Source organism: Scyliorhinus torazame, chromosome 1 (genome assembly GCF_047496885.1).
Source record: "Scyliorhinus torazame isolate Kashiwa2021f chromosome 1, sScyTor2.1, whole genome shotgun sequence".
Lineage (NCBI taxonomy): Eukaryota > Metazoa > Chordata > Chondrichthyes > Carcharhiniformes > Scyliorhinidae > Scyliorhinus > Scyliorhinus torazame.
This window is the reverse complement of record NC_092707.1, coordinates 67839038-67853189: the sequence shown is the minus strand read 5'-3', so window position 1 is coordinate 67853189 and position 14152 is coordinate 67839038. Positions and strand designations below refer to the sequence as shown.

The following is a 14152-nucleotide window of genomic DNA, read 5'->3' as shown; positions in this document are numbered from 1 at the left end:
ATTCTTGGCAGTGTGGATGAGCAGAGAGATCTCGGTGTTCATGTACATAGATCCCTGAAAGTTGCCACCCAGGTTGAGAGGGTTGTGAAGGCGGCGTACGGTGTGTTAGCTTTTATTGGTAGAGGGATTGAGTTTCGGAGCCATGAGGTCATGTTGCAGCTGTACAAAACTCTGGTACGGCCGCATTTGGAGTATTGCGTGCAATTCTGGTCGCCGCATTATAGGAAGGATGTGGAAGTTTGGAAAGGGTGCAGAGGAGATTTACCAGAATGTTGCCTGGTATGGAGGAAAGATCTTATGAGGAAAGGCTGAGGGACTTAAGACTGTTTCCGTTAGAGAGAAGAAGGTTAAGAGGTGACTTAATTGAGGCATACAAGATGATCAGAGGATTGGATAGGGTGGACAGTGAGAGCCTTTTTCCTCGGATGGTGATGTCTAGCACGAGGGGACATAGCTTTAAGTTGAGGGGAGATAGATATAGGACAGATGTCAGAGGTAGGTTCTTTACTCAGAGTAGTAAGGGCGTGGAATGCCCTGCCTGCAACAGTAGTGGACTCGCCAACACCAAGGGCATTCAAATGGTCATTGGATAGACATATGGACGATAACGGAATAGTGTAGATGGGCTTTAGAGTGGTTTCACAAGTCGGCACAACATCGAGGGCCGAAGGGCCTGTACTGCGCTGTAATGTTCTATGTTCTATGGCCAAAGAAGTGGAATTCCTTGTACAAAATAAAATAAGAACACAATGCCGATCCATTAGAGAAAAAAGCAGCACAGCCTAAGTAATTTACCTCTTTCTGCAGTGATACTTGGGTGAGAAGAATGTTTTAAACATAACATTTTTTTCACCTCTTCTGTAATACAATTTAGCTGTAAAAGGACATTCTCCAGGGAGGTGTCTGCTAAAGGGTTGCAGTATTGGTCTACCAGCACAACACCTGGTAAGAAATGAATTCAAACGTTATGTTTATATTCCTAATTAATTATATATAACTTTATAATTGAAAGCACATAAACCTGCCCCATTTTTTGCGGGGTGGAGAACATAATTTGTGTCGTGCAGTATCATTTTAAATTCCATGTTGTAACACTGAGAAGAAACATACCCTTATTCCCACATGAAAAGTTCCCCTAACTCATTCGAATGAGAGGATGAGGCAGGAAAGAAATGGAGTCAACTTTGCAAACAAACATATAAATTAGGAGCTGGAGTAGGCCATTCAGGCCTTCAAGCTTGCTTTGCTATTCAACAAGATCATGGTTAATCTAATTTTAACTTCACCTCCACATTCCTGCCTACCCCGGATACCCCCAAATTGCTTATTAAGAATCTATCTTTGCTTTAAAGATATTCAAAGACTCCGCCATGACCTGCTTTTGAGGAAGAGGATTAAAAAGTCTCACACCCGAGAACATTTTTTTTCTCATTTTGGTTTTGAATGGGTGACCCTTTATTTTTAAACAGTGACCCCTAGTTCTAGATTCTCCCACAAGAGAAAACAGCCTCGCCACATGCACCCTGCCAAGTCCCCTCAGGATCTTACATGTTTCAATCAAGTTGCCTCTTACACTTCTAAACTCCGGTGGATACAATCCTAGCCTGTCCAACCTCTCCTCATTAGACAACCTACCCAATCCAGGCATTAACGGAGTTAACCTTCTCTGAACTGCTTCCACATTTACATTTTTCCTTAAATTAGGAGACCAATAGAGTATGCAGTACTCAAGATGTTGCCTCACCAATACCCTGTATAACTGAAGCATAACTTCCCGACTCTTGTATTCAATTCCGCTTGCAATAAACACTAACATTCGATCAGCTACCTAATTACTTGCTGCACCTCTCCCTTGATGAATCTTGAGCGATCTCAAGGTTTGCAAGAGTGGTGCTGAATGAAACTCAAAAGCAGTGTTTTCCATCTGATCCTTCATCAGAGAATGATGCATTAAAAATGATCACAGATATGTTCACATGAAAGTTATCCTTTTCTATTTGTACTAGTTGCACATCTTAATAATATGTATATATTTGTCTTTCTAATAGTTATATGAATAAGAAAGGGGGTTACACTAACTTCAGCTTGTTATCCAACAAGGGATTTTGTTACTTTTACCTATTTCTCTAAATATACGTTTTTACGAAACATAATTCATTCACTTACCTTCAATTAATTTTTGGTGTTCTGGTGGAGTTGTGAGAAACTCCTTCAACTTTTCCATGATGTCCTGCTGACGAAGAAAGCACAGGAGTTTCCGAGAATAAAATTTCCAAGTCAGGTATTTCCTGCAGTAAAACACATCTCCCTAATTATCCAATATTTGCCTCACTATTAATTTAACTATAATCTTTTAAGTTGGAAAAATAAACTTAGCTTGATCGGCTGACGTGCAATTTATTCCCTCTTGGCTTTTGTAAGTACACGGTTAGCATTTACTTACCTTCCATCCATGTTTAGAATTGACATCAACTCATCTGCTACAAAATGGAATGAACCACCTAAAGCCTCAATGTCTTTAAAACCATCAACAGGAACCTGCCAATGAAAAGCTCCATTATAACCAATGTCACATGAGTGCCATCTGCTGGCAATTATACATTTTTTAATTGTTTGACCATTCGTGATCATAAATTAAAAATCATCAATTGATTATACTATTCAATAACTACATGGAAAGCCATGACACACCACTGAAGGGGCCATCACTTAATTTGTTACATTTTTTGATTAGTCAATTTGATTCAACTCAAAAAACTATATATACACACTACAATAATGCAGGATCCAGTTAACGTCATACCAAAAGAAAACACACAAGACACATGTTTAAGTTGCTAGAATTTCCTCTCGATAAGCACTGGTACTAATTATAAATTCCGTACTAATGATAAATTCCAGACTATTGTGTGGAAATAATAACACATTTTTGTCTAAAACCAACCTATTTTTACTTCAACCCTACAGGGGGTATAATACATTAGTTTGCACACTAATGCAAATATATCTAATTATTCTGATTCAGTTTTTGTACACTTTTAATGAGTCTCCAACAGGCCGACTTTAATCACACTGAACAGATACATCGTTATGCAACACATTAATGTCTCACAAATGCAATTTAATAAAAGGATGCCAATGTTTCAGGTTTGTGAAAATGTTTTTTAATTATGAAAATGAAATGAAATGAAAATTAAAATTGCTTATTGTCACAAGTAGGCTTCAAATGAAGTTACTGTGAAAAGCCCCTCATATCAGAAAACTAACACCGTGAAGCCTAAAGAAATCAAAATTACAGGCGATTTCTGCCAAGATTATAATGAACATATGTGAAATCATTGTTCCAGGGATTTAGACATAATCACCTTAGGTTATGAAGACAGAACTGTGTTGGGAAAATACTTCTCAAGAACTAAAAGCAACACTAAAACAAAAGCAAAAGACTACGGACTCTGGAAAACTAAAATTAAAACAGAACTGATGAAAGATCATTGACCTGAAATGCTAATTCTGTTCCTTGCCATAGATACTGTCTGACCTGCTGAGTGTTTCTGATATTCTCAGTTTTCATTATAGATAAAAGCAATGGTTTAGTTGGATTTTCACTGGTTACCATTAACAAAGGAATCCATCAGCAGATACTTCAGCTCACTTCAGCTTACGGGGGCCAGTTTAGCTCAGTTGGCTGGACAGCTGGTTAAGTGATGCAGAGCGAAGCCAGCAGTATGGGTTCAATTCCTGTCGTAGCTGAGGTTATTCATGAACTTCCCAGCCTTGCCCTTCACCTGAGGTGCGGTGATCCTCAGATTAAATCACTGCCAAAGGGGAAAGCAGCCTATGGTCATCTGAGACAATGGCAAATTTACCTTACCGTTGCTTCAGCTCAGGAGATATATGGACAATGGCAGCAATCAATCACGATTAGTCACTTCAATGACATGTTGATAATGCACAGGAAATTATGGAGCACAGTAACGACACTATATTCAACAATGATCTGACATATTTCCAAGGAAGAGGAAAGAAAATCCAATGTTCAAGGTGAAAGCGAAAAATTACTTCTCTTTTACTTACAGCAAGCATAAGAACTTGTTGCCTTCGAGGGTGATGGAAGAGGAAAGAGGAAACGTTCAATAATGTCAAAAGAAAATTAGATAGGTACTCGAGGGAAACAAACTTGCAGGTAAAGAGTGGAGAATGGGACTGAATGGATTGCACCACAGACAGCAAGCATTGACTAAGCCTCTTTCTGTGCCTTAATGACTCGATGACTGTGTGCAGGGCACAGCCATTCACACATCAATACAGCAGGATAGTGTTACGAGGCTCAGGTATTAATGCACTATTGGCAAACACATATCCATTTGTTGTTGCAATTCTAACCTCTTTTGTAAAGAATCGCTTTGAAAAGGTGTCCACAATTCTTTGCACTTGCCCACCAACAGAATGTCTTATTCGGTATTCTTCCCACCAATTATGACTTCCTGTAGTGCTGTAGTATTTTATCAGTGTGGGCCATCTACAAATATAGAAGCATATAGATATTATTATTCAGAAATTATTCACATTTTTTTTTTTTTAAGTCACATACTCTTTCTCCAAAAGGTCAAGCATCGTCTGATGCTAGTCTTTGATAGCTATTCTTGGGCTTCAGCTATGTAGTCAAACAGCCTGCTCCCACGTCACTGCAATTAAAAGTGGAAGACTAGAGACTTCCCAAAAGGAACACCACCTTCCAGCATCAACTAAGAAAGCACAATCTGCCCCATGCTTCATGATTCCACTGCATCAATTAATATAGATCTAAAGACAGGTCCCTCGGAGATGAAACGACTATCCAATCGGCGATAAAGCATTCACAACCCAATCTCTCTCCCCGCGCGGGCACGCACGCATGCACACACACGACCCAACAAACCCCCCGCCTGCAATCCTGCTCCCATCCCACCACCCACTGAAAGGCCAGAGACCTTTCAAAACTTGCCCAGATGTCATAAAAAGGGTGTTTTGTCTTTTCTTCGCCCATCTTCTCCTGTAGGACTTCATCGTGAAAGGCTGCGCTGATCCATCCCAGATGAAGTCGGAATTGGAAGTCCCGGCTAAAATAGAGCTGAAAGGTCGAGGTGCAGAAATCTTTGTGGTTGCCACTGACAGAAAAATTTGGCTAATGTGGGCACGTGAGTTACAGAAGCCATTCTCAGAGGGTAAACCACAATAAGAACCTTAACAATGTGCAGCCAAAGGTTTGAAACACTAGCCTTTCGCTTTCAGGCTTTTTGTTTGAACCCAGGCTTAGTCAGCTGTGTCTGACTTCAGCCTTGGTCATAAATGAAATGAATTTGGACACTTTCACATTCCCACAGAGTACTAGCCCACAGTGTAAACTTGTCAACAGTTAAACGCCGGTAATAGTAATTTGGTAATCTCACTCTCAGATTAAAAGGATGGTCAGTGTGAGAAATGGGAATGTACACAGTTCCAAAGGGTGTGGCATTGAGGCAGCTAACCAATATAGCAGGGGCTAAGAGTCTTACGAAGAGTCATCCAGATTTGAAACGTTAGTTTTGTTCTCTCTCCACAGATGCTGAGATTGTGAAGGATTTTCTGGTTCTGTTGCAGCAGGAGCAATTTATGTTTTGTCTTGACATGTGAACATTGAGGACAATGGAGACAAAAAGATGTTCCACCTTCCAGGAAAGACATTACTTGCCTATTTTTCTTCTACCTTTCATATGAAACTACAGATTTACCTCATCCAAGGTTCTCTTTTCAGTCAAGATACTTTCAACGGTATTGATAAACTGTTACAAGCACCCACACCACAATTAAAGCATTGTTGAAGAAATCCTGGTGGTGATATGTTGACAAATCAACATGTGGTGCAACTCCCTGTTTGGAATGTGGACAAACAAGGTTGAACAGGGATCCCAAGAGTGATAATGGATAGAGAGCTATTTTGAAAAGCTCATACAACTGTTTTTGCATTGTTGAGATTTATTCAATATTATTTATTAAATGGATAGAAAATTTTGTCTATAATTGGATACATACTCTCTTCTCAAGTGGGTGCCAGGGGAGAATAATAGAACAAATGCATTTACTTAATTCAGCATATTTTGCAACGGTTTTAAATCTACAGTGCCATTCTAAGAGAAATACTAAAAGGAAGGTTGCCCTCATGAATGTCATGGGAACTGCTGCTAGTAGCCCAAGTGAACTTTGCTCAGTAAATTTCCTGCTTCTCCTACCCTCACAAACTGAGCGATATCTTCCCATCATGGCAAAAAGTCTTCTCCTGCTTACGTGGGATCTGGAAGGGGAGAGGGCACAAGAAGGAGCAAAGAGAGGATAAATAGGCCCGCAGACAATGGGTTCATTGGAGCTATACTGGGTGACAGGGAATATGGGGAGGGGTGTAAAATAGTGAGTGCAGATTAAGGTTTGGAAGATGGACAGTTAGGGAGAGAGAGACAGGAATAGGATGAGGGTTCAGAGAAGTGAACAACATTGTCGAGGAGAAGGGAGGGAATGACAGGATTGAGTAACGAAAAGAAGACGAGTTGAGGGGAGAGGTGAAGACCGAAGAACAGGGGTCAAGAGATTGGGGCTCAGGCAAGTGGAGAACAGTGAAATTGGGTGGCAAGACGCCAACGTTTCTGCAGGGTGGGGATGGGGACAAACAGTGAGTGTTGTTCCCACTGGTGGGCAAATGGGAAACACACTAGTGGCCCAGAGGATTGTCACTGGAAAAACTAGAGAAGGTAAAGTTTTAAACTGAGAATTATTATACCACAGAATGCTTCACCACCAATAGTGGTTCAAACAGGGATCAGAATGTGATTTTAAAAGGAATGAGATCAGTATTTGAAAAGAAGGAAAACAAAAGGACCCTAGTAAAATGAGGCACAGGAGTCCCAGTGTCAAATCGCATCTTCCTGGGCTATAATTTCACAATTCTATAAAATTCCCTTCTATCAAGTCTGGTTAAGAAATCGAAGAATTTTAGAATTTTCAATACCAGTCACTGCAAATTAAAAGGATGGGTTGGAAATCACGTATTACTTGCTCAGAAAAGCTGAGCTTGGTTAAAAGTAGCAACAACTAAGGACAGAACACAGAATTTGACCATCATCAAAACATGCTGGGAAGCTTGACCAAGTTTACAAATTATTATCACTTACTAACTGCTGTGTTAGCCTTAACAAAGCTACTAAGCCAAGCCTTTTCTGACATTTTTGAAGGACAAGAGATAAGGAAGGAATGACAAAGCAGCCTGCTTGAAGCGTGGGAAAATGGAAGAAAGAAACTATTGACAGTCTGTTTTGCCAACGAGAAAGATGTAATGCTCGTCATAGAATTTACAGTGCAGAAGGGAGCCATTCGACCGATCGAGTTTGCACCGGCTCTTGGAAAGAGCACCCTACCCAAGCCCACACCACCCTATCCCCATAACCCAGTAACCCCACTCAACCAACACTAAGGGCAATTTTGGACACTAAGGGCAATTTAGCATGGCCAATCCACCTAACCTCACATCTTTGGACTGTGGGAGGAAACTGGAGCACTCGGAGGAAACCCACGCACACACGGGGAGGATGTGCCGACTCCACACAGACAGTGACCCAGCCGGGAATCGAACGTGGGACCCTGGAGCTGTAAAGCAATTGTGCTAACCACTATGCTACCGTGCTGCTACTCATTTTAGTAAGTCAAGAAAGTCACCAAGGAGCAGCTTCAAAGCAGACACCAATGCCTTTAACCCCTCAGCCCCCTGAAGCAGGAGAATTTGACTGCACCGAGTTTTGGCTGGCACTACTGAATAAGGTTCAAGTGCCATTGTCTGTGGACTGTTATGCTCTCATGTCACCAAAAATTGAAGTATTTTGATCCTCATCACTGGGTAGCCTAGAGCATTAAAGACTTAAGAAGCGCTTGAAAAATCTTGGTTCAGAGCAGAGTTTAGGACAGTGTATCTTGTGAACAGAACTCCAAACATCAAACCAATTAACCTTTTCCCAATCTCTCAGTTTAGTTCAGGTTAGTCTGTACCAGCCAGTTTTGACGTGTGACATCCAAGTACACCGTGGTTCTGGCTGAATCTTCCTGTTCAAATCTGTTACGTTTACACAGGACCGGAGTTGAAACCAGCATACAAAGAGAAAGGGAGAAAGATGGTAAACTATCAGTATGTTATTGTATTACTACTGACAATTTGGAGAATCAGTGTTACCAGCATTACTATCAATTCTACATACAATATCAGTGAGTTATTATTAGTTGCAAGTGGATTCAAAGTTTTTCCCCCTTATGGTTTTGTCCCCACAAACACCCCCCCCCCCCCCACCCCACCCCACCCCACCTCCGATGACCTGTTGATTCTTGAAGGTCTCAGACCACACCTGCTGCTGTCAAATCATACACAAAGATTGTCAACCTTTACAAGCGCACGCTACATGATTAAACATTGCATGGCAGATATCACATTATCAAACCTCAAGGAAAACCTGCAGGTAGAGTTTGGCGTGATTTCTGATAATCGATGTAAACACCCCCCAAAAAAACCTTGCATTTATAAAGCACCTTCCACGGCCAGTCATTGAGCTGTAGTGCAGCCAATTTATACTCTGCAAAGTCCTACAATGGTAATGCCCAGAGAGTTTTGTGATGTTGGTTCACAGGCAAACATTGGCCAGGGCACCAGGGATAACTCACTGACTCTTCTTCAAAATGGTGCCATGTGATCCTTTATGAAAATGAAATGAAAATCACTTGTCACAAGTAGGCTTCAAATGAAGTTACTGTGAAAAGCCCCTCATCGCCACATTCCGTTGCCTGTTCAGGGAGGCTGGTACAGGAATTGAACCGTGCTGCTGGCCTGCCTTGGTCTGATTTCAAAGCCAGTGATTTAGCCCTGTGCTAAACAAGCCCCTATCCTTTACACCCATCCGAGCAGGTAGATGGGGCAGAGGTTTAAAGATCCATCCGAAAAACACGTCACCTCGAAGAGGGGACAGCACCCTACTGGAGTCCCGGAGAGATTTGCGTGCTCAAGCCCTGGAATGGGACTTGAACCTGGAACTTTATGAGGCGAGTTGTGTTGGCGGCTGAGCCTCAGTTAACACTTAACAAGAAATGGTTCTCTTTTTTGGCTGGGATTTCTTGAACCGGCCACAGATAAAGGGGCAGGAGTGATTGCCCAGCAGTTGGGCAGCGGTTAAAGGTTGTTTGGCCAGTCGTCCTCACGGCCCACACACACACACAAAGCCTCTCTCTGCCTTTACCTCTGCCTGAACTGGTGTTTCCACACGGCGCTGCGGGCCTGGCAAACTTCATGCAGCTTCTTACAGGTCAGGCAGACGTTCACCACATCCACATGGTTCAGCAAGGGGCAGCAGAATATCTGCTCCAGTAACTCCTCCGGTAGCCCGGTTAAACCTCCCATCGCCCCCTCTCCGCCCGGCCAGACCGCCAGCTCCGCCATCTTCCTTGTTTACATCCCGCCGCCAGCCCGGGGGGGGGGGGCGGGCGGCGGGGAGGAGATGCGCCACTTCCGCTTCCGGTCCCGCCCACCGCGGGAAATTCAAACACCTTCAGCTTTGTCAGCATTTTCACTTTCCAGTTACAAACCTCCAGAGGCTGCATTTTAAAAGGAGAATGAATTTTTGTAACTCGGGACTATAAAAGGATAGAATCCCTACCGTGCATTAAGAGGCCATTCGGCCCATTTTGTGTGTACAGACCCTCTGAAAGAGAACCCGATTTTAGGCCCATTACTCCGCCTGTTTCGCGTAACCCCTCCTAACCTACACATCCCTTTACATTAAGGGGCAATTTCGGCAGAGCCAATCCACCTGCACATCTTTGGACTGTGGGAAGAAACGGGAGCACCCGGAGGAAACCCACGCAGACACGGGGAAAACCTGAAAACTCCACAGTCACCCAATGCCGGAATTGAACCTGTGCTCTAGGTGCTGTGAGGCACCAGTGCTAACCACTGCCACCGTGTCACCCAGAAGACCCATTTAGCCACCACCAACTGCTTTTATTTTTAAAAATCAGCTCCTACTTCAATTTGTTCATACTGTTTCCCACAGTACCCTTGATCAATCTGCTCCTTATTATCACACTGCAAAGTAGTCAAACCTAGATTTACACCCTCTGCATAAGACGAGGTCACTCGGCCCATTCAATTAGATCATGGCTGATCTGATATAATCCTCAATTCCACTTTCCTGCCTTATCCCCATAACCCTTAATTCCCTTCTTGACTAAAAATCAGTCTACCTCAGGATCAGCGAGATGGCCTGCCCAGTGTCCTCAGAAGGGTGCCCAGAGGAGCCCCTGAACATACCCAACGGGTATACCCAATGGGTGGCACAGTACCACAGTGGTTAGCACTGTTGCTTCATAGCGCCAGGACCCGGGTTCGATTCCCGGCTTGGGTCACTGTCTGTGCGGAGTCTGCACATTCTCACTGTGTCTGCATGGGTTTCTTCCGGGCGCTCCGGATTCCTCCCACAAGTCTCGAAATACATGCTTGTTAGATGAATTGGACATTCTGAATTCTCCCTCTGTGTACCCGAACAGGTGCCGGAATGTGGCGACTAGGGGCTTTTCACAGTAATTTCATTGCAGTGTTAATATAAGCCTACTTGTGACAATAAAGATTATTACTATTGTTCAGTACCTCATCCTAAAATAATTTTGGTAAATCTCTTCTGCACTCTCTCTAAGGCCTTCACATCCCACCTGAAATCTCAGGCGAAATTCTCCCCCAACGGCGCGATGTCCGCCGACTGGCGCCAAAAACGGCGCCAATCAGACGGGCATCGCACCGGCCCAAAGATGACCCGGCGGGGGGTTGGAGAATGACGCCCGTGGTGTCTAGAATTGGACTCAATACTCTGGGTTGCTATGGCAACACACAACTTTACATGATCTATGGACACTGATGATAGAGGATCCAGTGTTCTTTCCATCAGGAATATTTACCACTCATACCACATGTCACTGGTGTGTGTTGGAAGCTGCTACTTAGTGTCATTTTGAGTACAGAGTGTTCTTATAAGCCTTTCTCCTCATCGCCAAAAAACAAATGATTGTATTTGAATGTCGCTTTATACGGGTTGATGGTTATGTACTGCTTTGAATCTTCCTGTAGCAAGAGTTGTTGATATGCCTGGCTCAGGTCCAGTTTTGAAAACACCTTGCCTCCCCCAAAAGTTGCAAACAAATCTTCCACCCGAGGTCATGGATAAGCATCCAACTTGGAAATCTGGTTTATAGTGAGCTTGCAGTCACCACAAATGGATACCGCACCATCATTTTTAAAGACAGGAACGATTGGTGCTGCCCAATGAGAAAACTAAATAGGCTCAATGAATCCAAGCCTTTGCAGCAGTTCCAACTCCTCCCCCACTTTCCTTCTCATGGCATAGGGCACTTTCCTGGGCTTGAAAAAGAGCAGAATGGCCTGAGGATTTACACACAACTTCATAGGTGTACTGTACAATGTACCAAGTTCATCCTTGAACACGTTCGGATACTTCTTGACAACATCCTCGGTCACCCTTGTGTGCTTCATCTCACCCCACTTGGGTGGAATTTTGCTGAGCCAGTAACATCCTAGCAAACTCGGCCTGGCCTTTGACCAAAAGGTGGTGTGCCCTTGCTTCCTAAATATACACAATATGGACTTCCAACACCCTTAGCAAAGGTATGGACTCTCTGGTATATGTCCAAAGATTAATCTCTGCCGGAGTAAGGGCCGGTGCTTGGTTACAGTGCCACTTTGACTTGTATGTTTTTTTCACTAATTATGGATGCGGAGGCTCCTGTGTCCATCTTCATCTTGATTTGCTTACTGTTGACCACCGCTGCAGTAAAAATAGTCTCTGCTCGTGCCTCATTCACATTAAACATGCCGTAAGCTTGGTCTGAGATGTCTAAATGATACGTATCTGATTGAGGCTTCGTCAAATTTACATTTTTTTTGCTCCGCCTTCGCACCCCTGAATTTCTTCGCGAAATGTCCCTCTTGTTGTACTGGTGACAAATAGCATCCATAAATTTGCAATGATTCGTATAGTGTGGCCCAGCACACCTAAAATTTTCCACTTCCTTCACCTTTTTCTTGCAGCCTCCTTCTTCCTTTCATGCAACGCCCCTGCCTGGGCACCAACAGTAGCCCTCTGAATATCTTTAGCATTACTGGCAGCCATTTCCACGCTCTGTGAAATTTCCTGAGCCTTCTTAAAAGTCAGTGTGGCTTCACACAACAACCAATGCTGAAGGCTGCCCTCATTAATGCTGCATACCAGCCTATCTCAGAGCATTTCTTTTAGAATAGCTGGCGTAATTCTCACAAAAGTAGCTACTGATTGACCTACTTTTCAGAAATGGGTGTGAAATTTGAATCTTTGAACAATCATCGAGGGCTTCAGGTTATGGTGATTCTGAACCAGAGCAACAAAACCCACAAATTAAATATCCCCTGGTTTCCATGGCATGGCCAGATTCCTCATCAACTTACAAGTCTTCGCTCACAGTCTGGAGAATTGAGGGCTGTTTTGTTTCATCTTCTATTCCATTTGCTAAAAGAAAATGCTTCAACCTCGCCACATATTCAGCCCGATCCTCGCTTCTCTCATTGAACTTACTGGCCTCCCCGTCCCAATCATAGCCATAGCTGCTAACTTGAAATTCCATCGAACAAACCCACGATGAAAATTAGCTACTCATTGTTGCCAAGCTGAACATCATAAAACTTTGTTTTATTTTCTTGCCATAGGGAGGAAGTGTTACAGTGTTGCATTTTGAGTACAGAGTGTTCATATAAGCCTTTCTCCAATGTGCTTGTTTTACTGGCATCTGTCGAACATGTGTGGGCTTTGATGGACTTTTCAGTCTGCAAAAGGGTGACCTGCAAACAAGACCTGTTTTACTAGAGCTCCTGTTTTCATAGGTATTACTACATGTCTGCTGAGTTGATGTTATTGCCAAGTTTGTTATTTATTTTTATAAAGAAGTTCCTTCTACCACCCTCTTTGTGATCTCAACTTACCACAGAAGGATTTGCAAGTTAATGCTCAACCTGTTTAGTGGCATTAGAACATCAGGTTTGGGGGTGGGTCTCACACAATGGGAGTCTAGCTCCGAGGCAGGGATGTTATCCACTTCACCAACATTTGGAAAGCTGCCAAGGTCAGATCACGTCCACTGAGAAGAATTTCTACGAAAAAAACAAGGTGAGACAGACTTCAAACTCCACTGAAATAAGTAATGTGTTATCTTTTTGCCTTACTAACAATGAAAAACAAGATTAAAAATGGAGACAATGGGCACGATCTAACGGCTGCATCAAGACCGACTAAGGACACAACGCAGCCAGTAAATCTCGCGAGGTTTATCCGGCTCACCATGCCTTGTGAGATCTAATGGGATCTCGCAAGACGTCACAATCTGGATCCCAATAGGTAAGTTGGGGTGTTGCAGGGGTCCGGGGATCATGTTGGGGGATCGAACGATCGGCACACCATCTAGAAATGGAACTCCGATCTCTTCCGGCACTGACGAGCAGAGTGTGCAATTAGACATACTTAAAAATGTCTCCACCAGAGCTAACCAGCACCCGGGATCTAACAGCCTCACTGTGGAGACCCCAGCCGGGCGCCGTTTTCTCACTGGTCTTCACAAACGGGGATCAGGTGGAATGGCACTTGGAGGGGTCTCACAAGCGATTGGAGGCCCCTGAGTGTCGTGTTGTTCACCCTGAGGTAACACAGATTGCACACGATGCAATTAACTGATCAAGTATACACCAAACGAAGACTTTGGTTCAATATAGGATTTATTGAACCGTTAACAATTCTACTACTTGAGTTTGACTCTCTTGCTAATCTAACTATAGTACCTCAACTAACTAACCAGTCTGCTCGAATCCATGCAGTGGGTGTAATGCTTCCCTGATCTGCTCCTGTCTCTCTGAGTGTCGCCTATGGAAAAAGAAAGAGCATGTGTGCCCTGTCCTTTTATATGGGTAGCCCCCTTGTGGTAGTGTCACCTCTGTGTGTGTCTTGACTGCCCATTGGTCGTATCCTATCTTACTGACCTGTTGGTTGAATGTCTGTGTGTCATGATGTCTCTGGTGCTC

General features: G+C 43.4%; 1 protein-coding gene across 1 annotated transcript in view; it reads right to left on the bottom strand.

Annotated features, from left to right (window-relative positions):
• fbxo21 (F-box protein 21) overlaps positions 1-9508 on the bottom strand; it is a 48416-nt gene extending 38908 nt beyond the window's left edge. The window contains exons 1-5 of the mRNA XM_072496314.1: positions 9282-9508; positions 4384-4519; positions 2444-2538; positions 2167-2288; positions 796-942 (exon numbers count right to left, since the gene is read on the bottom strand). Coding sequence (XP_072352415.1) covers positions 796-942; positions 2167-2288; positions 2444-2538; positions 4384-4519; positions 9282-9481 — 700 coding nt within the window. The 5' untranslated portion in view covers positions 9482-9508. The remainder of the gene's footprint in view (positions 1-795; positions 943-2166; positions 2289-2443; positions 2539-4383; positions 4520-9281) is intronic.
• Positions 9509-14152: the final 4644 nt, after the last annotated feature.